General features: G+C 41.1%; 1 protein-coding gene across 1 annotated transcript; it reads right to left on the reverse strand.

Annotated features, from left to right (window-relative positions):
• Positions 1-19,720: 19,720 nt before the first annotated feature.
• Positions 19,721-21,744, reverse strand: LOC141148049 (posterior protein-like). The gene is made up of 2 exons (XM_073635202.1): positions 20,302-21,744; positions 19,721-19,789 (listed from the first exon to the last, which is right to left on the reverse strand). Exons 1-2 carry the CDS (start codon positions 21,580-21,582, stop codon positions 19,721-19,723), a joined length of 1,350 nt encoding a protein of 449 aa, XP_073491303.1. The 5' UTR covers positions 21,583-21,744.
• Positions 21,745-24,758: the final 3,014 nt, after the last annotated feature.

Below are 24,758 nucleotides of genomic sequence, written 5' to 3' on the forward strand. Positions count from 1 at the left end.
ATCTGACTTAGAAAGAGTTTTGCAACATTCTGTAGGAAGTGGTCTTTGGATGAGAATTAAACAAATCTGTATTCAGCCTCTGAGGACAAGGGACATATTACTGGAATTATTATGTGTTTTGTATAGTGTACGTTCTGATGTTACTATTCATGGAAAGATCCAACAAATGCAAAATGAATCTCCCTATGAATTGTCACACAGGATAGCAACTATTATGGAATTATTGGTCGGTAATAATCTTGCATTTGAGCGTGGGGGCTTGATACATATGAGTATGTTTCTAGATGCGTTGCATGAAGATATCAAACAAAATATTTTATTAGTTACCCCAAATCCTCATGATTTAAAAGACATATTGTTGAGAGCAGACCATTTATGGAGAAAGTCAAATGAGCAGGCTGTCAAAATTGATTTAGCCACATTGTTTAGGACAAATACTGAGCATAAAGATCAGAAGATAATATCCTATGATAACACCCAGAGAGGACACTCCGGGTCAAACATAGGTGATATTAATATGAAAAACAGAGCTGAACAAAATAATAATAAGAAAAGGTCCAAGACTTGGATACCGTTTTCTCAGTTAAAACAGAAATATGACCAGCTGAAAATTGAGTATGACAAGATGAGAGGGGATCGTGATACATTATTAGAGCAGTTGAAGGGGGTACAGGGCGTCCTGAATGTACAAGATGTATATTCTCCAGATCTGTTTTTGAATGCAGATGACACTTCTCTAGCAGTGGGGGTGAATTAGCTCCAAACTGTAAACGTGTAAATAGTGTTTTGTTTTAACTTCAAACAATGTTTAAGGACCTTGCTAATTACCGTATTTATCGGCGTATAACACGCACTTTTTTCCCCTTAAAATCAGGGGAAAATCGCGGGTGCGTGTTATACGCCGATCCCCTGCGATCCTGACCTGTCAGAATTAAAAAATCGCTGACCGTGATTTGAAAATGGCGCCGCCGGTGCCGAAATACACAGTGCCGGTCCTCGGCTCTTCTCGGCGGCTTTCGGTTTCACTCGAGCGCCGCCCGAACCTAGCCGAGTATACTCGGCTAGTTTCGGATAGCTCCGCTCACCGTCCGAGTGGAACCAAAAGTAAACGAGAGCCGCCGAGAAGAGCCGAGGACCGGCTCTGTGTATTTCGGCGCCGGCGGCGCCATTTTCAAATCGCGGTCGGCGATTTTGAAGCTCACAGGCTTCAGCAAGGCTGGACTGGGGCAAGGCTGGACTGGGGCAAGGCTGGACTGGGGCAAGGCTGGACTGGACACTGGGGAAGGCTGCACTGACATGGCTGCACTGACATGGCTGCACTGACATGGCTGCACTAGCAAGGCTGCACTGACATGGCTGCACTGACATGGCTGCACTAGCAAGGCTGCACTGACATGGCTGCACTGACATGGCTGCACTAGCAAGGCTGCACTGACATGGCTGCACTGACATGGCTGCACTAGCAAGGCTGCACTGACATGGCTGCACTGGCAAGGCTGCACTGGCAAGGCTGCACTGACATGGCTGCACTGGCAAGGCTGCACTGACAAGGCTGCACTGACAAGGCTGCACTGACAAGGCTGCACTGGGCAAGGCTGGACTGGGGCAAGGCTGCACTGAGAAGGCTGCAATGATGGGCATTTAAATGTAAGTTTTTTTCCCTTCAACTTCCCTCCTAAAAGTTTTTTTTCCTTAAAATTCCCTCCTAAATTGAGGTGCGTGTTATACGCTGGTGCGTGTTATACGCCGATAAATACGGTAGTTTTGTTGGAGAGTTTTGTCTTTCAGGGACGTCTGAAGATGCTTGCATGTGAATAGCAGAAGCACAGTCTGAAATTGAATAGTGGGGGAGAATTATGGGAGAAATGCTGAATAGACAATATATCACTATACATGGAATTATAAAGCATTCATGGACTCTCTCGAAATTCATCATGCAATGGACCTTTTTTTTTTTTTTTCTTTTTTTCTTCAACGCCCTAATTTTTAATTTTTCTCCCTTTTCCTGATATATTTTGCTTTTCATTTTTTTTATTTTCTTTATGTTTTATTTCCTGAACTTTATCTTAAAACCAAAGAGAAGCATTTTAACCTAAAATAATTTTCATAACATCTGTACATATTACATAATGCGTATTGATCAATATATTTGACATCTAAGGTGAGATGCTGCACAATGGCTTGGCATAGCATAAATTTTAGTATGTTGGGTGGTTTTCCTAAATTTATAAGAGGGGTGAGTGAAATTCATCACTCTAGTCATGATTTGAAACTTTGTTGATTCAGTTGTTTATAATATGCTAAAGGCTATGACATATATGGATGAAAAAGACCTTTCTACCTTTCATGGTGAAGATACTGGCAAGAATTTCCACTGCCGCTTTGTCTGGATAGAAGATCTGACAAATACTGATGTCAAGCTGATTCTATCTGAACCATCGTGTGGGGGTATATGTATATGTTGGTATACCATTCAGGTGTAATTGTGGACTGATTGATCCAAGTAACTGCTCTATTGAAGACAATGAGGGGTCGGCCTACAGCAAATTACAAAAGCAAATTGTGGCTGGCAATCAACAAATTCTGGTACTTGACAGGTACACAACCCGGTCATCTTTGTTCAAATTGTGGAAATGGAAAGAAGTAGATGTGGATTGTAAAATGCTTGCAAGATGGACTCATGAATGTCAAGTGCAAGAAAATAGTTTGAAGCACAGTTTTTAATGCCATATCCAAACCTTTTGACCTTGAAAGTGAGTGCTGGTACATTGATAGTTCTTCTTACTATAAAGATGAAAGTAGAGTGTTTGCGTGAAAGCATCTTTAAAAATGGAAAGCTTGAGCCTGGAGATGGAAAAAAAAAAAATCCTGGATTTATGTGGATTGGAGTTCCCAGAGCATACCAAGTTTACTTTCAGTGAGATGATGAGAGATGTGATGAAGTCAGACCAAAGAATGGACTGTGACATCAGCTTGTCTTTGCGCAATATTTAAGATCTTGATGTGATATAAGGCCTAACAGCTATATGGGCCACTGATGTTTACCAAATCCTTTTCCAGTCATGGTCTAAAAGTTATATTATCTAATAACTGTTTCATGGGGATATTTTAGAGGCTGGCGAAGAGAGATGTAACCAGTTTCAACTTCATATTTTATATGAGCCATTGTAAAGCATCCAGTACCTTAAATCGTAATGATATTTTTTGTTGTTTGATTTATGGGTCAGTTCTAGTAGTTGGAACCGACCCAAGTGGGGGTATATGTTGTATATGTTGTAATATGTTCACCGATTTATGTGGGACATTGTTGTGTGTATGTACACATGCAGTCAATGTTGACCAAGCCAGAATGACAATGACAGAATGGTTGATTTGTCCAACTGAATTTTAACAGCTGAAGACTCTTTGATGTGTTAATCTTATGCAAGTCTATTTGAACATCTCAAAGGGTATTCAGGTGGTATCTGTTAATATAATTACACATATCTAAAGGGGACTTGTTGATGTTGATATGCCGGAGTGCAAATTGGGGTGGTTCACGGCTGTTCACGGCTGGGGGTTGTTGTCTGTTTGAAAGACTAAAGCTAATCAAAGTCCTAAATTGAAACGGCCAATCAAAGTGCTCAGCCATTCAATATTTAGTGAATATAACACGGCATTCAGTCTATAGGTTTGGGGAGTGAGGCTCGTCTGTGTATGGGAGTGAGGCTTGTCTGTGTATGCATACTCGGACCTAAGACATGGGGTTCTGAATTATATCTACTCTGTCGGATCTTTTTGTCATCTGTGGACTTTGGACTTTGTTCTGTGTTGGAAGTCAATAAAGTGCATCTCTCTGGAAGAATTGGGTTGCTGCGGAAGAGTACTTACATCATCATTATAATAATACCTAAATATTAATTATCATACCCACTCTACATCATATCACCCAGTATATATTAATAGACCCGATCACTACAGGTAATAGAGGGAGAAGTCTATTGGCAATGGCCTTAGCGTATAATTTAGCGTCAATATTGAGTAATGAAATGGGGCGGTAACTTCCGCAGTTAGTGGGGTCTTTACCTGGTTTGGGGATAACTGTGATGTGTGCATGAGTGGTCTCTGGTCGGAGGTCACCACCTACGGATATCACGCTAGCATAAGCTGCTAGGTGAGGTAACAATATGTCTGTAAAAGAGTGGTAATAGGCTACCGTAAATCCATCCGGACCCGGTGCCTTACCCATAGCCATGGATTTTAGGGCAACACGGAGTTCCGAGGTGGTGATTTCCCCCTCCAATGAATTAAGAATGTCAGGAGATAGTCTAGGTAAGTTAGCCCTGTGTAAGTAATCTGCAATAAGTCTCTTCCTCTCCTCCTTATCTTTAATCAGGGGTTGAACCCGATATAAGTTCTGATAGAACTCTCTAAATTCCCTCGCTATACTCGGGGTGTCATGGTATAAAGTGGATGAAGAGTTTTTAATTTTGGCTATGAAAGAGGTAGCCTTTTTCATTTGCAGTGACCTAGCTAGCAGACGGCCCGGCCTATCTCCTCACTCGTGGAAACATTGCGCCATTATGCGTGTCTTTTGTTTATGTTCTGGGTGAAAAAGTGATTTCAGTTCCTCTCTCTTTGTGGTCAATGTGTGAAAAACAGATATCGATTGACTGGCTTTATGTTGTTGTTCGAGTATTTTGATTTCACTAAGTAATTTGTTCTGTTGAAATGTACGTTTCTTTTTTTTCCTGGCTCCCAATTCTATTAGTTTGCCTCGTATGTGGGCTTTGTGCACCTCCCAAAGTATCCCTCTAGATATGTCAGGTTGAGCGTTCTCTTGAAAGTACAGGGTTAGTTCCTTACCAATAGCTTGTTTATCTATTTCCTCAGCGAGAAGCTCTTCATTAAGTTTCCAATTAGTGGATCTAAAGGGAAGGGATGGGATTTTGATAGTGATCTTAATTGGAGAATGATCTGAGAGGGGGGAGGTTTCAATTGAGGACCCCATTAGTAAGGGTAAATGATAATGGTCGATAAAAAACAAATCTATTCTAGAATAGGTCTGATAAACCTGAGAGTAGTGTGTGAAGTCTCTTACCCTAGGATGCATGATCCTCCAGGTGTCCATTAATTGTGCATCATGTAGGTTTTTCCGAATAAACCGAAGACGCGTATGGGGAATGCTAGAGCTCCCCCTGGAAGTGTCAATGATAGGTTCCAGGGGTGTGTTAAAGTCCCCTGCAAGGAGAATGCATTCATGAGAAAAGTCCCTCAATTTCTTAAGTGTGGATGAAATAAAACCGGCCTGATTATGGTTAGGTGAATATAGAGTTGCCAAAGTACAGGGCATACTGCCCAGGGTGCCTTTAAGAAACAAGTATCGACCTAGTGGGTCACTTAGCATGGAATCTAATGTAAATGCAAAGCCTCTACGGAACCCAATGGCCACACCTTTTGCCTTGTGTACATCCGAAAGACTATAATACCACGTGGGATAGTGATGTGAACATAGCTTAACCTTCGTGGTAAGCGTAAGATGGGTCTCCTGCAGGAAAATCACATCCCCCTGCAAACGACCCAGCTCTCTGTATAGGTCATGTCTCTTCCCAGGAGCATATAACCCCGTACATTAATAGAAATTAAATTTACCTTAGCCATGGGTGCCGAGATAGGCCATACATGTGTACATATATCCTGAGGAGGTGGACCTGAGACAGAGAATAAAGGGATGCGGTAGGGAGAGCGGTGAGGATAGTGAGGAGAGAAAAGGAAAAAACAATAATATGAACAGGACAATATTCACCTTTCACCACTAGGGTGGTGAGTACTAGTGCACGCAGAATACTGCCGTGCAAAAACAGGAAGTGCATGAGGCCCAGCACCCCCACACCCGCACCCCACCTAGAGGTACGGGTGCATGGGCACAGGGCGCCACGACTCCCGCACAAAAAAGGGTAGGGACGCTCTAGCATTCAGATACAGACACCTAAGTTACGGTGTGTAACATCCGAATGCCCCGGCGCCGACACTCCGCGTCATAAAAAGTAACAACATCAATTTGTGAACCTTTTACAAGGGTAATACCACTTTAAACAGGAAGTTGTATGAAACTTTAACTTGCAAATATAAGATACCTAGCCATTATTTGCAACCTGGAGTATTAAGCAATGTGTGCCAAACTGAAGGCAATAAAATAAAGTTAGTAACTGAAAGGTATTTGCTCCATTTTAACAAACCATTACGTAGGTAGATTAGTGCGGATGGGATTGTTAAGTCTTGCCTTCCAAAGCCAGCATATGTAAAACTGAGCAGTGTTACTACAAACAGGGTATCTATGCAAGTTGTGGAGAGGATCCGGTTAAAGATGTGCGCTGTTTGCGGCCTACTTTCTGCCATTTTGGTTCAGAATTAGGTGGCAAGGGCGGGATGCCTTCCTGCCAGCCCGGGAGATCTGGTATTGATATGTTCATGTCCAGGCAAAACTTTTCCAGGTCCTCTGGGAATCGAAGGACAGCCGTTTTACCATCCCTGCTAGCAATGAGGGTGGCTGGGAAGCCCCATCTGTAATTAATGGAGGCATCTTTAAGTTTTTCAGTGAGGGGACGCAGGGCCCGGCGTCTCTCAAGGGTCTCCCAAGCTGGGTCCGGAAAGAAAGAAAGGCTAGCACCGTCAAAATCTAGTGAGGAAGATTCCCTGGCCTTTTTCATGATTAATTCTTTTTCAGGGTAGTGGTGGACTCTTCAAATTATGTCTCTCGGGACATCAGAGGAAAGATTGCGTGGTCGAAGGGCTCGGTGAGCGCGGTCAATTTGCAGGGGGTGGTCTTCTGGTCGACCGAGAAGGCCATCAGTGTCGGTTATATGCTGCTGAAGGATGCGCAGTGATTTGAAGGCTCCGATGTTGGTTCCCAGGTTAAGTAACATGAGCCTAGAGAGAGAGGGTTCCACAGAAGGACAAGAAATTGGCAGTAATGTTTCACAGCAGGGCCTGTTCCTGCGCCCCACATGGGTTACAGTGTTGTGGCTCCACCACCACCACCACAGGCCCAATTTTCTGCCCCTGTTTAACAGGCATGTAATTACAAATTCTTGATATAATATTTCACAGAAGGGCCCATTCCTGTTCCCAACAAGAGTAACTGTGAGGGCTTACATTGTTATGGTACCACCAACACCTAAGACCCAATTTTCTGCAGAGTATATAGGTCAGGCTATGTGATATATATATACTGCTGTTCAGAGTATATAGTGCCTGGGGGACCCCCACGGCATTTTTTAAAAAATTTGGCATGGGGACCCCGTTAATATTCATACCAGACCTGAAGGACCTGGTATGGATTTTATGGAGGGACATCCTCGCCATTTTTTTTTCGGTATTTTTATCTTTATTGCTGGGATCCGACAATACATTACAGCCACGAGCAGTTTTAAATTACATTTTTTCCTTTAGAAATGTCATTTTGCTGTGGCACTGTTATAAACATGGGAAATATGCGCTACTCTACAGGCATACTAAGGACACCCCCCAGGCACGATATTTAAAGGAATATTATATTATTATTATTATTATTGTTTCACTTTAAGCATTATTAAAATAACTGCTCCCGAAAAGCGTCCATTTTTAAAACTTTGTTTTGCATTGATACATGTCCCCTGGGGCAGGACCCGGGACCCAAAACACTTTTTATGGCAACAACTTGCATATTAGCCTTTAAAATGAGCATTTTTGATTTTTCATGTTCGTGTCCAATAGACTTTAACGGTGTTTGCGTGTTCAAACACATTTTTTGCCTGTTCGCATGTTCTGCTGCGAACCGAACCGGTGTTTGGCTCATCCCTACCCTCAAACCATTTGCTGAAAACAAGCAGACTAAGGACATGGATTGCTGGAACCAAGTCCTGTGGTCTGATGATACCAAGATAAACTTATTTGGTTCAGATGGTGTCAAGCGTGTGTGTTGGCAACCAGGTGAGGAGTACAAAGACAAGTGTGTCTTGCCTACAGCCAAGCATGGTGGTGGGAGTGTCATTGTCTGGGGCTGCATGAGTGCTGCCGGCACTGGGGAGCCACAGTTCATTGAGGGAACCATGAATGCCAACATGTACTGTGACATACTGAAGCAAAGCATGATCCCCTCCCTTCGGAGACTGGGCTGCAGGGCAGTATTCTAACATAACGACTCCAAACACACCTCCAAGACGACCACTGCATTGCTAAGGAAGCTGAGGGTAAAGGTGATGGACTGGCCAAGCATGTCTCCAGACCTAAACCCTGTTAAGCATCTGTGGGTGATATGGAAATTTGGCTGTAAGCTATGCACACAGCCATATATCCTGTGCTAATAAGCACCCATTTCCATCTTATGATATAATACCAATTTTGTCTAATGAAATAAATGCATCTTACCTAAAAACCCATGCATTCCAAGTAAACAGCCATCTGCTCCTTCTCACATTATCAGCTCAGCATGACTGCCTTTCTCCAGCTCACATGCCCTTTTATTACCTCAAAAGCTTTTACAAACAGGAAGTGATGGTTCCAACAGCCAATCACTTCTTACATTGCAAGTGACCTCACGGGAACTAAAAACAGGATGTGAATGACCATATAAGGATGTAACAGGATGTGAGAACACAGAAACCCTTCCAACAGGGTCAAAAACAGAACCAATCCAAGACATGTATACATTCAAAATATGAATACAGTAGTGACTTGTGCAGACGGTGGTGTGCCAAAACCATGTGGCAAGCACATGGCTTTGAACACAACCGTGTGCACACTCCCACTGTTACCAGTGATGTGAACCATACAAAAATTATGGTTCAGTGATCCATAATTTTCATATAGTTATGCTATAGTTCCCATGTACGCAGACATGTATGCTCTGAGTCATGAATGCAGTCGCCATGAGGTGGCCAAGCTCCTGACGAATGCATAATCTAACATCCCTAAAAGAGCAACAGATCTGCCATGTCCGCAGGAAGGTTTCCGCATCCAATGGTCTTCCTCCAGCATCTGCATGTGCGAATACGCTTACGTGAAAGTATTGCAGCAAAACTGACACTGGGGGGCATCTGACAATATACATTAATAACATTTTCCACAACAGCTCCTCCTCTTTGTCATATCCTCCCAATGAGTCTTGATCTTCTTCTTACACCTGGAAATGTATCAGTCCTTACAGTCCATATGAGTCCATAAAAAGGAAAACACGGCAACTCTGCTCTTCAGGAGGAATGACTTCTAGGGAGGACACGGCATGGTGAGCTGTAGTAATCGACGGTTTGGGATCCTCTGTATCTTGTACGTGGGTCAGGCTTCGGGGCATCTCATCAGGGAAGATGTGGTCATCTGCTCAGGCTCTGGTCACGCGTCCAATCAGGCAACAGGAGCACCTCATCATGGCATATAGAAGGAATAGAAACAAAAACAAGATGAGTATATATACCCCTATTTCCTTCATTTTGATCCGCTGCAAAATAAAATTATTAAATCCCCAATTGCCTTGTAGGGACCTAAACCTTATCCATATGGGCCTGAACTTTGTCACTACTATCCCCGATCCAGATATAACAATCTTTACTTATGAATTCCCAGAAACCCCCTTGGACTGTGGGAACTTCCTTGTAGCTTCAACAGTTACATGAAACATCCCATGCTCAATGGATGAGAAATTGTTCAAGCGTTTCATAAGCTCAAGCCCCCACTGTGTAAAAGCAATTCCTTTCCAGCTGTCCATACCATTCTTACCTTCTCTCACGCCATCAGATCCTCACGATCAGCCGCGACAAAAGATGCTGGGACAAGTTTCACCAGCACGCATGAACCTCTTGCCTTAGGGGAATAGCCTTATAAGCTGCAGATCCGCATTAATACCAAACTACAGTTGAAGCACACTTGTGGGCTACCTAGTTATCCCGATACCAAAGCTGGCAAGAACCAGAGCTGTTCTTAAAATTATAATTAATTTTACCCTCTAGAAATGTTTTGTTAAGTTCCATTGGCAGGTGTCTGTTTAGATTTTACTAGTCTGTCAAAACTCCTCACACCAATATGAACGTCACATATAGCATGTACCGCCATCATCGCTGGTGCACTAATACCCGACCAAGTGTCCTGTTCTCTTTCTTAGCTAGTTGGGGTAATACACTTTAAAAATATAAATAAACAAAGATACTCCTCATCCTTTTGGTGTAGTTGATCTGCTTCTTGCAGTGGCTGGCGTGGTCTCATCCCCCAAGCTTCTTTACAATGACCCAGTCACCTGGTTAGAAAGAATGTAAACTGTTTTTTTAGCCTGCAGTATCCCTCCCCTCCCTTTTCCTGTACATTGATATGTAAATAAACCAGTTTGAGGGGTTTTAGAGCTGGGCATGCAGCATTTTACGTATCAACAGGAAGTTGGTTGGGGGAGCTTGGAGTATCACACAAGCAAATGAGACTTGTGCTTGGAAGGACAGTGGGAAAATACTGGTGTTTGAAAGTGTTTTAAATTTAATTCCAATTGTTTTAAAGAAGTTTATGTTTCTAGTGAAGAAATCTCGATTTTGGCGGGATCAACAACTAAATTTCATGTGTTAATGGCACCATTTTGTTTGTGGCTGCAGTGGAAGGGAAAAGACTTTGGTTGAACTCCTTCAGCCGTCTTTTTGCAGGAGTTTCAGTTTTTGGCTTTTGTTGCACTGTTGTGTGGTATTTCTGTCTCAAAACTTGTGGTTTGACTTCCCAGGGGATATGTGACTCAAGGGGGATTCCCTCCCATTTGCAATATGGGGGCTTACTCCACCCACTCCTGAAAAAAAGTTTTTATTTGTTGATGTTAGCCATAGATTTGTCTTGATAGACAAAATATGAAGCTATTCAAGGCTTCCCCTCCCTCTCCCTCTTCCTACTCAGGTGTGCAACAGGAAGTTGGTGGGAGGGGCTTGGGGTCTTTTGACTTGTGTTTGGAAAGACAAAATCATTTTTAATTTTTATTATATTAAGGTTTATACTGTAATACAGTTTTGGGTAGAGAGCAAACAGGAGGCATCCATGTTATTGCTGTAATATCTAGGTACAGAGAGAAGCTGCAGTGTTGTGTAAAAAAAAAAAAGCAGGCAAAAGTGCTCTGTGTAGATTCGTCTGGCGACGCAGTGTACGGTCTTACAGGGCAATGCGCTTGTGTATGCATACACTGAGAGAGGTTGAGACATAATTTGGGGGGGTGATCTGTGGTTGTTGGTAAATCATTAGACATAGTTAATAGTTGGTTGTTAAAAGTGTGGTACTCTGTAGTTCCGTGCCAAAAGTGTTGGGACGACAAGCCATAGAGTTGATGTCTCGTTTTAGTGTTTCTAGTTGAGTGACTTAGGGGTGTACTCACTTTTGTTACCAGCGGTTTAAGACATTATTAGCTGTGTGTTGAGTTATTTTGAGGGGACAGCAAATGTACACTGTTATACAAGCTGTACACTCACTACTTTATATGGTAGCAAAGTGTAATTTCTTCAGTGTTATCAATTCAAAAGATATAATAAAATATTTACTAAAATGAGATGGGTGTACTCACTTTTGTGAGATACTGTATATGTCAGTTTTGCTGCAGCAGGTTCTATTCACAGCACAGATGAGAGCAGAGTACAGGCAGACTAGGGGATCCCCCCCCCAGGCACTATATTTAAAGGAATTGTTCCCTTTTTTATTGTTTCACTTTAACTACACCAGCCCCAAAAGAATTTACCCCCTTCCTGACCAGAGCACTTTTTGCGATACGGCACTGTGTCGATTTAACTGACAATTGCGCAGTCGTGCAACATTGCACCCAAACAAAATTTATGTTGTTTTTTTCTAACAAATAGAGCTTTCTTTTGGTGGTATTTGATCACCTCTGTGGTTTTTATTTTTTGCGCTATAAACAAAAAAAGAGCCACGACTTTGAAAAAAAAGCAATATTTTTTACTATAATAAATATCTCCAAAAAATATATAAAAAACAAATGTTTTTCTCAGTTTAGGCCAATATGTATTCTTCTACATATTTTTGGTAAAAAAATTGCAATAAGTGTATATTGATTGGTTTGCACAAACGTTATAGCGTCTACAAAATAGGGGATAGACTTATGGCATTTTTATTATTATTTTTTTTTTATTAGTAATGGCGGCGATCTGAGATTTTTATCATGACTGCGACATTGCAGTGAACACATCGGACACTTTTGACACTATTTTGGGACCAATGACATTTATACAGCGATCAGTGCTATAAAAATGCACTGATTACTGTGTAAATGACATTTAACTGCATTTCATTCATGCCTTATTGACTGGATCTTCTTGTAAGTGCATTCTTTTTATATAATAAATCCCTTGTTTGGAACGATTACACTATGGGAGCATTTCTTGTTTGTATTTCCCGAGCAATGCCGATCTAGCCACTACCACAGATGCCGGTATAGGTTGTTGGGAAACCTTAACATTCCCTGTGCTTGGTGAGACCACCTGTGTGGTCACTTGAGTCGGTAAGGAGCCCCATTACTCACTCGGGTGTGTTTAATATTTGGGAGACTGGATCTATTCTTACCACATCCTTTGGATTAGCTTCCCCACTATGTTTATGGACTATTTTTTCTCTTAATCATTTGCACTGTTTGTTATGGGACTTTTTACACATCTGTTTTTCATCTACGGTGATTAATAGCACTTGGATGTTATTCAGTGTTTTTTTTCAATTGATTTCACTAATTAACACTTGAATTTTTTCTGGTGAATCAATACATAATTATTTTTGTGGCACTTATATTATGATTTGATGTTTTTTATACTAGGTATTCATTTATGTAAAGTATAGAATCTTTATATAATTTTCAATTTTTTGATAACTGCTTTAGTTTTTCTTTTTGTGATTTTTCACATTATTATTCATCTTATTAATTTAGCGCTGCATTGTTTCTTTGTTACTGTGTAAATGACACTTGCAGGGAAGGGGTTAAACACTAGGGAGCGATCAAGGGGTTAAGTGTGTCCTAGGGAGTGGTCTTACTGTGGGGGGGTAGGCTCACTAAAACATGACAGAGATCACTGCTCCCGATGGCAGGGAGCAGTAGCTCCCTGTCATGTTGCTAGGCAGAACAGGGAAATGCCTTGTTCTGCCACTCCATGTCACGATTGCAGGCCCCCAGTGGACATCGAGTCCACGGGACCCACGGGCACTCTCTCGCAGTATGCAGCGAGCGTGCGCAGGCCAACAATGCCGCCTCTTAAAGGGACGTACAGGTACGCTCATTTGTGCAGCCATGCCATTGTGCCGATGTACATCGTCATGGGCTGCTCGGCAAGCGGTTAAGCATCATTGAAATCACTGCTCCTGTAAAAACGATCTTTTTTTAAATAAAAAAAATATTTGCACTGATACATGTCCCCTGGGGCAGTACCCGGGCCCCTATACCCTATTTATGACCAATAACTTGCATTAACGCCTTCAAAATGGGCACTTTTGATTTTTCAAGTTCGGGTGCCATTGACTTTAATAGGGTTTGTGGTTTGAATCTGAACTTTTGCAATTGTCAGAACTATTGTGAAGAAATAAATACATTTTAATAAACTTCATATGGAGGTTTAAGATTGAATAAGCCCTAGAACAAAGGTCTGATTCAGGACACATCACCTAAGCCTCAACTAAAAGATATCCTGTGTTTTTCTCTCTCTGTTGGAGGTATATAAACAGGCTGTTTGCAGAACTGGGAATATAAAAGCGAAGGATAAATATATTTTATGGTTGCCAAATAGAATTTATTTGAGGATCCTTGCACCAGTGATAAAACCCTAAAAAAAAAGTAAACCTCAACTGACTTTCCAAGGCCCTATGTATATTCAAGTAGGCTTATGGACAGAAAGAATAAACAAGGCTAGTTATCCAATGACCAGCTATATTGTCCCAGCTCTGAGAAAAAGAAACACAGAACAAAATCCCCTCATGGAAAGAACTGTTTTTTTTTTCTATCTCTTGTAAAGATTTTATGCATCTCAGACATCATTTATAAAATGTGGACACTATACAAACAAAGATCACACTATAAATATTAGCATAACTATTGATGTACAACCTCCATGGCTCATAATATGCCAAAAGGGAACTTATTGAATTTTTGTTTATTTATGTTTATGTATTTATGATAACCACATCGTAACTGCGTATATCTAAATGTGTATGATTATAAGACTATAACTTCATGTATTATATCCCATAATAGTAATGGTTTAAATATACAAATGATTGTGTTTAGAGATATATACTATAACTATATATATATATATATATATATATATATATATATATATATATATATATATATATATATATATATATATATATATATACAGTATCTCACAAAAGTGAGTACACCCCTCACATTTTTGTAAATATTTTATTATATCTTTTCATGTAACAACACTGAAGAAATGACACTTTGCTACAATGTAAAGTAGTGAGTGTACAGCTTGTATAACAGTGTAAATTTGCTGTCCCCTCAAAATAACTCAACACACAGGCATTAATGTCTAAACCGCTGACAACAAAAGTGAGTACACCCCTAAATAAAAATGTCCAAATTGGGCCCAAAGTGTCAATATTTTGTGTGGCCACCATTATTTTCCAGCACTGCCTTAACCCTCTTGGGCATGGAGTTCACCAGAGCTTCACAGGTTGCCACTGGAGTCCTCTCCCACTCCTCCATGACGACATCATGGAGCTGGTGGGTGTTAGAGACCTTGCGCTCCTCCACCTTCTGTTTGAGGATGCCCCACAGATGCTCAATAGGGTTTAGATCTGGAGACATGCTTGGCCAGTCCATCACCTTTACCCTCGGCTTCTTTAGCAAGGTAATGGTAATCTTGGAGGTGTGTTTGGGGTCGTTATCATGTTGGAATACTGCCCTGCGGCCCAGTCTCCAAAGGGAGGGGATCATGCTCTGCTTCAGTATGTCACAGTACATGTTGGCATTCATGGTTCCCTCAATGAACTATAGCTCCTGAAGTAAACGATATAATAATTAATATTATATCTGTGTATTAATTTGTCTAGTCCCTATAATTAGCTGGTCTATTAAACTCTGAGCACATGTTATTGTTAATATCACAATAATACCAGGTTAGCTATGAAACCAAACACACGGTGCTGCTAGTAAAACAATATCTTATTTTATTTCCCAAGGAATTAGGAATTTATCATAACAGTACTAAAAGGGTATTACAATGTTACATAGCTTACATTCAGAACACACTATACTAACAGCATATCTCTACAACATATAACAACAATGAAATATCAAAGATACTTATCACGCTTGGTTTCCTCTGCTGGTTCTGGATGATAAAAGGAGTCTGGGCCACATGGAATATAGGCCCAAGCCCTCAGTCACAGCGAGGTCCCAAGATGGCAGCGGGACACCCTCATGGCAGGCTTTTAGCAACAAAAAGAAAGAGCAAAAGCCTGTGTCCCTTTCATTCAAACATACACGCCCACTCGTAGCCACCCCCATTTGCCTTTTATCCAATATAAATTGCCGAGAGGTGTCCCTTCAAATGTCTGCCCATTCTCCAGGAAGCATGCTATATTGTCCACCAGGGCCAGCGTCTCTATTAGCCCTGTGTCAAATCTCAATAGACATCTTGGCAGCAGTGGTCTCTTTGAAACTTGTAATCACACATGTCACAGCAGGTGGGCTTGAGCCAAGGCATTGTTCTTCTGATCACAAAGCTTTGATGTGTTTCATTCCTACCTGGCTGTGTCAAACAGGAAGTGAAATACCAGAAGAAAGATATTAAACCATGTCGCTATCCAACATATGCCGTTTTGTGCCTAAAGGGCACATACCACCCTTCTTCAGACACGGCTCCTATTGAACAGTCCATAATTGTTTTCTCCCTAACATGTGTTTCGAAGCCAGTACCTATAGAACAGTCTTTAACTGTCTTAACGTGTTATGTTTTTCAACATGTGCAGAAACAGCCCCTATGGAACAGTCCTTAAATGTCTTAACGCATGTTGCGCCTCTCAACATAGGCCTCAGAACCAGCTCCTGTGGAACAGTCCATAACGGTCCTAATGTGCTGTGTTTCCCAACACGTGCCGCTTTGCTACTGGGTGACACACCAACATCATTCTTCCGTGACAGCTCCCATGTCACCATTCTGTATCTTCTTCTTTCTAACATCTTCATGAAGGGGTATAAAACAGGCAAGGGGTGTCCATACACTCACCATTCACCAGCACACATCCAGAACAGCATCTTAACCAGCTTTCAGATATAGAGTCTCGAGGAGGGCCTTCTGCCAATATTACTGGCCTAAAATACACCTTTATCACACTATACCATAACATGAATCAACTCATTACCATAATATATACATATATACCTATGACCCATCAGATTACTCATCCCGCTCCCAACCTCCTATAACTCCTCAGTGTAGATACGGGCCGGGATTAGGCAGGTTCGCTCACAATGGCCTTTCCTACCGCAATTCTGGCATCTCAGCGTTATTGCAGGGCTCTGACTTGGCAGCAAAGTCTCTAACTTGTACGCAGAGACCCTACCGCCACTTCGTCCCCCAGCTTACATAGATAACTGGGCGACCCTTCTATATAAATATCAAGTCTAACAACACATATAAATCTGCAACTATGACAAAACCCACACAATTCCATCCCTGTGCCTAGATTTCAGAGACCATGCCCAGGGTATACCATGCACCTCTACCTATGGTTATGTTCAAGGAGCCCTCTAGTTCCATGACTAACCTTACATTTGGTATTCTTTAGGACAAAGAAACAAACTCGCCTATGTCCCAAATAATACCCAGGTGCCTTCTTCCCAGCAATGATCCCTCTATCCCGAATACAGAATTAAATATCTTCCCAACATTTTTCGTTCACCACCATGTATTGACCTGGCATACAAAGGACATCATGGTCATGCTTCTGACCGAGGGAAGTATCAACTCCAGCTTCCAGCTTCTTTGATCATATGTGGGCAATTAGCCTCAAACGTAACAAGATAGAATCCCCCGTCAGTAAGCCCATTGATATCACCGAATACACAGATTGAGTCTGCACTTCTATATATGGGATCAATGAGGAAGCATAACATCTCTCATAATCCAAATTAGTACAGCCCATCCAGGCATACAACCACCAACTTGGATTAGTGTAAGAGATGTGCTTTGGTAACGTCTTACTGAGCAGTGATGCTAACTCATAAGGCCTCTGTCCCTCATATGGAGACTGTACAATCAGCTCAATGCTGGTTGACACTTCCACCTGCCACTGCGTGCACGCCAGAGCCAACGACATATTTTTGCCCTGTGTCACCACACTATCTACCAACCTCTTAAAATGGCGGATAAAATCTTGAGCTACTTTTACCTGGGTATTTATGTGACGTTGTTGAATAATATCAAGAATGTCATTAATCTCTCTCTGAGCAACAAAGCCCTGCTTACTGTCTGAAGCTATAGCTGCGAGTTTGTTCCTCAGGAGGCCGATGTCCACCCCATTAACAACACCCATCCCAGCTCCTATTCCCCCAATATAGTGCTGAATACATCCCTCCTCTTCCGGTTACTCCTCAGACATATGCGCCCTGCATGAACCTCATTCTGTGTCCACACATCTCTGGGAGCAAGTTACTGGTACAATGATTGCACTTGATTCAGTGTATACTCAGCACATATAGGGTAATAGGTTTTTATCAACCACTGTGAGATGTTGCAGCGCCATGTGGTGAAGGCATGTACCCTGGTAGCCAGTGTTTGTTCCCTTTATCTAACGGAGCATGCTCCTGTGTGTATTCACTGGCCTTCCCTGTGACGGGTTTCACCCTCTCAGGTGAGACATCAACCCGGCGTATCTCCCCATACAAGGAAATTTTCACCCCATTGATGTGCCATCTGGCCAACCTCTAGTCTGGCCAACCGACACCTTATTATGTATAAGCGCCAGTCTCCTGGGTACCTGCACCATATTACTTCCGTTACGTCAATACATGTCATACATTAAAAACCTTTTCTTCTTTCAATTCCTCCCTCCAACAAAAAACATATATTTCACATTTCATGTTCTGACGGATTGGATGTGTATATTCCTTCCCCAACCTCCAACCCATTGCACATGTATTAATAGCATGTTTGCATTCTTCAGGAGAGACTCCGGCAAAAATGTTTCACAAGTCTTGTTGATGGGCACAGTCCTTCAGATTTAGCATTAGCCCTAAATTGTCCATAAGCAAAAACAAGTATTAAACTGAATATTTTCATTTGTCTCTTCTCTCCTGATGGTTATCAGAACAAATTTGCGGTGTAGTATGGCACAAACAAACTGCCAACCAGATGGACATCTGTCATCCATGTTCCAGAGACCTCTCCAATTTCGCTCCACCAGGACTCTGGAATTGAAACACAAGAGCAGAATCTAATTCTTATCCATAATATCTGCTCGCTTGCTACGTTTATTTACAGTTCCTTCCTTAGAACCCAGGAACTGAGTATTCCTGGCTTCTGCAACTCTGACCAAACTATCAAAACAACCATGACCTCTTTATGCTGAACCCACTCTAAAATGGATCCCCATGGTGTGATCAAAATTAAAAAAAAAAATGAACGTGAACGTTGCTTCTCAAAAATTCAAAATTTCAAGCCTCAAAAAGACAATGCCTTATCTGTACTTTCAGACCTATACACTAACCCCCCTTTCAGGTGGACAAAGCGTACACCTTGTAACTTTTCCACCTGAATGAACATAAAACAAAGAGAAAAAAAACGAACTCCAGAAGCTAGAATGGCTTCCTATCAACAACTCTTGTCTTAAATCAACAAAATGTATTCAGCTGCAGGACATATCCCATGACCATCTATTCAGCTGCTAATTGACGGAATAGCCAATTACCCCCCTTTCAGGTGGACTAAACAATAATTTCTCCACCTGAACAAACAAAAAAAATATTAAAAAACTTAATAACAAAAGAAATTAAAATTCTGGCCATTATTACACAAAAACAACATGACAAGACAACCACCATAAGACAATGACAAACACTCAACTTTTAACTAAAGACATCCATGGATTTTCCTCCTGAGAAGAGTAAGTGCTCATTTCCATCTGAAAGACAATTAGTTAATGGGAAAAACAAAAAAAACAAAACATCTGTACCTCATCACAACATTTGTAACTTCACTTGTAACACTTGAAACCCTTAATGCCTGACTATTGTTTATCTTATTTTTTCATTGTTTGCAAACAATTACTAATTAATGAGCTCATGGTACCATTTGATAATCGATTATGCCTTTACCATAACCTAACCCCTGTTTTGCTAAATGTGCCCACTGTTGTTCTCTCTTTGAAGAACCTGTAAACAAACACAGACATTAGTATCCAGTTTTATCTTCTTCCAAGGTCTCTGAAAAAGCAACACAAAGACTGTGATTACACACAATTATCATGACAATTGACTTTTTAAGTCCCCCAAGCCTTTTCCCATTAATTGTAATGTAGGGGAACATTTGCTATGTATAAGGTTTAGATGTGAGCATCGTATTTAAATAAAATATGGCAAGGAGCATCCATGCAGCTCACTAAGTGCTGCTAACATTGTTTCCCCCAGTGCTACATTTGAATAACCATGCGGCTACCTCCATTTTGACTTTACGTAACTGTTCTCCATACTGATGATTTTCAGTCTGTAGTCTCCGCATTTGGGTCTTTAAAGGGAAATGGGTTTGTTTACTATGGCCTCCATGCTTTGGGTTGCTACCCCATCGGGCAGAATATACTTCATAATGCCTTGGGGTCGTTTTGGGGTACTGCGATCTTCTTTTGATATCATTATTCACCGCCCAACAATACTTAGTGATGTGACCCCCCCCTTTTACACAAAAAACATTTGAGGGCTGGTCTCTCTGTATAGGCCCTTTCTTGCGCATACGGCATTGGAAACTCACATTGCTGGACATTATTACTATGATTACTATGCTTGGAATAACCAGACTTTACACTTTCATCGTCTGAGGAGTCATCAGAAGTTTCAACTCCTGAATCACTTTCAAGCACAGTTATCACATTTTTATTTACATCTCCACCATTGATTTCTGTCATAGCAACATCACTTGCAGCAATAAGAGCGTCTGGTTTTTCTGCATGCTTCACTTCTATCTTTGCTGAGCACTGCGCATGTGCGGAGGTTACCTCCACCATTGCATATTCAGCTTTTGCATGTTTGGAGGATAACTCCGTTATGGCTGCCTGTGTACCCTGTAATTCTGGGGTTTCCTGCTCCATGCTAGCAATGTTAAGGGCTTTACAAAATCTATGTCCATGCCTATTCCATTTAGAAAGTCTGAACTCTCTCTGCCTTCCTGTACCTCTGCTTATTATGGATACACCTGCCTTTGACCCATATTCCCTATCACTGGACTCTTGACAGAAGTCTCGCAGGATATTGACAAAATTTTGGTAGGATCTAGCATTCCTCAGAGCCATTCTAGTGGGATAGCTTACATAACACTTATTGGCCATTGAGTATATGAAACTTGTATCATCCTCCAATAAGTCAGGACAGTTGAACACTTTCGTATACAATGCAAGATACTCACTGCAGAACAAAATTGGGTAATTTCCTCTCCTAAATCTCATTCGTTGTAAATCATTAATGCCATTATCACGACTGCCCACAATACGCTGCAACTCTTTCCTCCGCACCTCTGCATCTGCTAAGTTATCATTAACCTGTGCAAATAACTGGCCTGCCAAAGGTCCTGGTAGCCATGCTCTCAGAAGAGAACATGCATCCTCATTACTCAAATGAAATTTAAGGACTAGAGCCTCAAATTTATTGGACAGACTCACTGGTGATTCCAGGGCATTAAATTCACCCAGAATCTGGCACAAAGTAAGTCTCTCTTGGATTGTAATCAAACTGTTATCCTGCTTCGAAGCTATGGGTGCAATAGCAGACTGTGTTTCAGCACAGCCCTTCTCCTCATTGACTGTGCAGATATTGGCCAATTGGCATGTTCCTTTGTGCTCATTGAGCGATACTATACATTGCTCTTTAGTAAGAAGCTGGGAGTGTGCATTTGCTAACTTTCTTTTTAAAGACATAATCAACTCTTCCATCTCTGACAACTTTATTCGCAATGACTCTAAAAGTTTGCTCTTCATATCACAGTCCATGCTGCACCTCTGAAGCTGTTCTTGTAGCTCACTGTTTCTTTCTGACAAATTGCCTGCTGTAGCCCGCAATTCATCCATCTCACTTCTGGAGGCTGTTGCAATCTTTAGAAGGTTTTCACTGATTTTCTCTATGTCCTCCCCGAGACGTCTCCTCTCTGCTTCCCACTTCCCCTCCATTTGTTTAGATATAAATTTAATTCTGAGCAACACTGCAATTTCATTTGCCAACCTTTCTTTTTTAACTTTCTTTTTTAGCTGTTTACCCAATAATCTGCTATTATGTTGGTGACACTGAGACAATAGTACATTACACTGGCTTTTAAGAGGTTCATCTGCACATGAATGATAATTGGCAGAAGCGTACTTTTTAACATATATATACACCAGTTCCATTTCACAACCATACAATCCACACAATACACAATTCTATTTGTACTAACGTTCCAACACTGCACTGAGTAATAAACCAAACTCAATTATCGTTAGCTCTTACAACTCACGAAAAAAAAAAAACTGAATCGCTCTTCTAGCATTCAATATTCTTCATTCATTACCACTTTTACCTGATATCCTTCAAAAACAATTAAACTTTTGAATATCCATAGAAAAGACCCACCACACTTACTGTGGCATTATCGGCTGCCTTGTATCTGAGCACTTCTGTCCTGTAGTTTCTATATGGCTTTTATGATTGCCACACACGCTTTCTGGGGAATATCCATTGATATGCTAATTTGCATCTTAGTCTACACTGAAGCTCATCTAACCTGTTTTTACCAGAGTTGCTTACCATGCATAGACAAACAAACAAAAAAAAAAAAATAAAACAAAGCCATTTAAACCTAACAGTGACTAACAGTAACTAACAGTAGTTCTACAGCCTACCAGACGCAAGGCACATTCTAAGACACAAGGCAGACTCTCAATCAATGCCTTCCCATTAGGTTGCAGGCCACATTAATCTCCTATTGGAACAAAGCTATTTCACTCTCACGTGGGTAAAAAAAAATAAATAAAAAACTTAAAAAAATAAAAAATTTAAAATAACAATCTATATTTCTCCCACTTTTTCCTCAAAGATGTATGGTAATTCCTGTCAATCTCTAACCAAGGGTGATCAGCCCTTTTACTCGCCAGCACCTTTGACTGGTTACAGGCCTAAAGCATAGTAATGATACACACGTTTAACATATATACATATATCAGCCAAAGATCTCACCAGGTTCTACGTTTCCCTGATGAAATATTTCACAGAATCTTCATGACCATCCAAGCGTGGTTTCAGAATTCGCGAGCCATTGCCAATCTTGTCCACACTAGAGATGATTTTGAGTTCTGGGTGTAGTTGAGGATTTATGCTTAGAGAGACTCAAGACAAAAGATACATTAGGTTTTTGTGGATTCTGTGTAAAAATAAAATTCACACTCTCTCTGGGTGCCAAATGAAGTAATCGATATAATTATTAATATTATATCTGTGTATTAATTTGTCTAGTCCCTATAATTAGTTGGTCTATTAAACTCTGAGCACATGTTATTGTTAATATCACAATAATACCAGGTTAGCTATGAAACCAAACACACGGTACTGCTAGTAAAACAATATCTTATTTTATTTCCCAAGGAATTAGGAAATTATCATAACAGTACTAAAAGGGTATTACAATGTTACATAGCTTACAATCAGAACACACTATACTAACAGCATATCTCTACAACATATAACAACAATGAAATATCAAAGATACTTATCACGCATGGTTTCCTCTGCTGGTTCTGGATGATAAAAGGTGTCTGGGCCACATGGAATATAGGCCCAAGCCCTCAGTCACAGCGAGGTCCCAAGATGGCAGAGGGACACCCTCATGGCAGGCTTTTAGCAACAAAAAGAAAGAGCAAAAGCCTGTGTCCCTTTCATTCAAACATACACGCCCACTCGTAGCCACCCCCATTTGCCTTTTATCCAATATAAATTGCCGAGAGGTGTCCCTTCAAATGTCTGCCCATTCTCCAGGAAGCATGCTATATTGTCCACCAGGGCCAGCGTCTCTATTATCCCTGTGTCAAATCTCAATAGACATCTTGGCAGCAGTGGTCTCTTTGAAACTTGTAATCACACATGTCACAGCAGGTGGGCTTGAGCCAAGGCATTGTTCTTCTGATCACAAAGCTTTGATGTGTTTCATTCCTACCTGGCTGTGTCAAACAGGAAGTGAAATACCAGAGGTAAGATATTAAACCATGTCGCTATCCAACAGCTCCCCAGTGTCGGCAGCACTCATGCAGCCCCAGACCATGACACTCCCACCACCATGCTTGACTGTAGGCAAGACACACTTGTCTTTGTACTTCTCACCTGGTTGCCGCCACACACACTTGACACCATCTGAACCAAATAAGTTTATCTTGGTCTCATCAGACCACAGGACATGGTTCCAGTAATCCATGTTCTTAGTCTGCTTGTTTTCAGCAAACGGTTTGCGGGCTTTCTTGTGCATCATCTTTAGAAGAGGCTTCCTTCAGGGATGATAACCATGCAGACCAATTTGATCCAGTGTGCGACATATTGTCTGAGCATTGACAGGCTGACCCCCCCACCACTTCAACCTTTGCAGCAATGCTGGCAGCACTCATACGTCTAATTTCCAAAGACAATCTCTGGATATGACGCTGAGCACGTGCACTCAACTTCTTTGGTCGACTATGGCGTTGCCTGTTCTGAGTGGAACCTGTCCTGTTAAACCACTGTATGGTCTTGGCCACCATGCTACAGCTCAGTTTCAGGGTCTTGGCAATCCTCTTATAGCCTAGGCCATCTTTATGTAGAGCAACAATTCTTTTTTTCAGATCCTCAGAGAGTTCTTTGCCATGAGGTGCCATGTCTAACTTCCAGTGACCAGTATGAGAGAGTGAGAGCGATAGCACCAAATTTAACACACTTGCTTAACATTCACACCTCAGACCTTGTAACACTAACAAGTCACATGACACAGGGGAGAGAAAATGGCTAATTGGGCCCAATTTGGACATTTTCACTTAGGGGTATACTCACTTTTGTTGCCAGCGGTTTAGACATTAACCACTTCAGCACCGGAAGATTTGGCAACTCAATGACCAGGCCATTTTTTGCGATACGGCACTGCGTCATTTTAACTGACAATTGCGCGATCGTGCAATGCTGTACCAAAACAAAATTTACATACTTATTTCCCCACAAATCGAGCTTTCTTTTGGTGGTATTTGATAATCTCTGCAGTTTTTATTTTTTGCACTATAAACAAAAAAAGAGCGTCAATTTTGAAAAAAAAACACAATATTTTGTACTTTTTGCTACAATAAATATCCCCATTTTTCTTTAAAAAAGCTATTTTTTTCCTCAGTTTAGGCTGATATGTATTCTTCTACATATTTTTGGTAATAAAAATCTCAAAAAGCTTATATTGATTGGTTTGCGCAAAAGTTATAGCGTCTATAAAATAGGGGAAAGATTTATGGCATTTTTATTATTATATATTTTTTAACTAGTAATGACGGCGATCAGCGATTTTTATCGGGACTGTGACATCATG

The sequence above is a fragment of the Aquarana catesbeiana genome, linkage group LG06 (genome assembly GCF_042186555.1).
Source record: "Aquarana catesbeiana isolate 2022-GZ linkage group LG06, ASM4218655v1, whole genome shotgun sequence".
NCBI lineage: Eukaryota > Metazoa > Chordata > Amphibia > Anura > Ranidae > Aquarana > Aquarana catesbeiana.

Coding starts and splice junctions, on each gene's coding strand:
- LOC141148049 (XM_073635202.1), bottom strand. CDS start 21,582: ATGGAACTGGTGTATATATATGTTAAAAAGTACGCTTCTGCCAATTAT. Junction 19,790..20,301: donor TTTGTAAAGCCCTTAACATT/GCTAGCATGGAG, acceptor GGCATTATGAAG/TATATTCTGCCCGATGGGGT.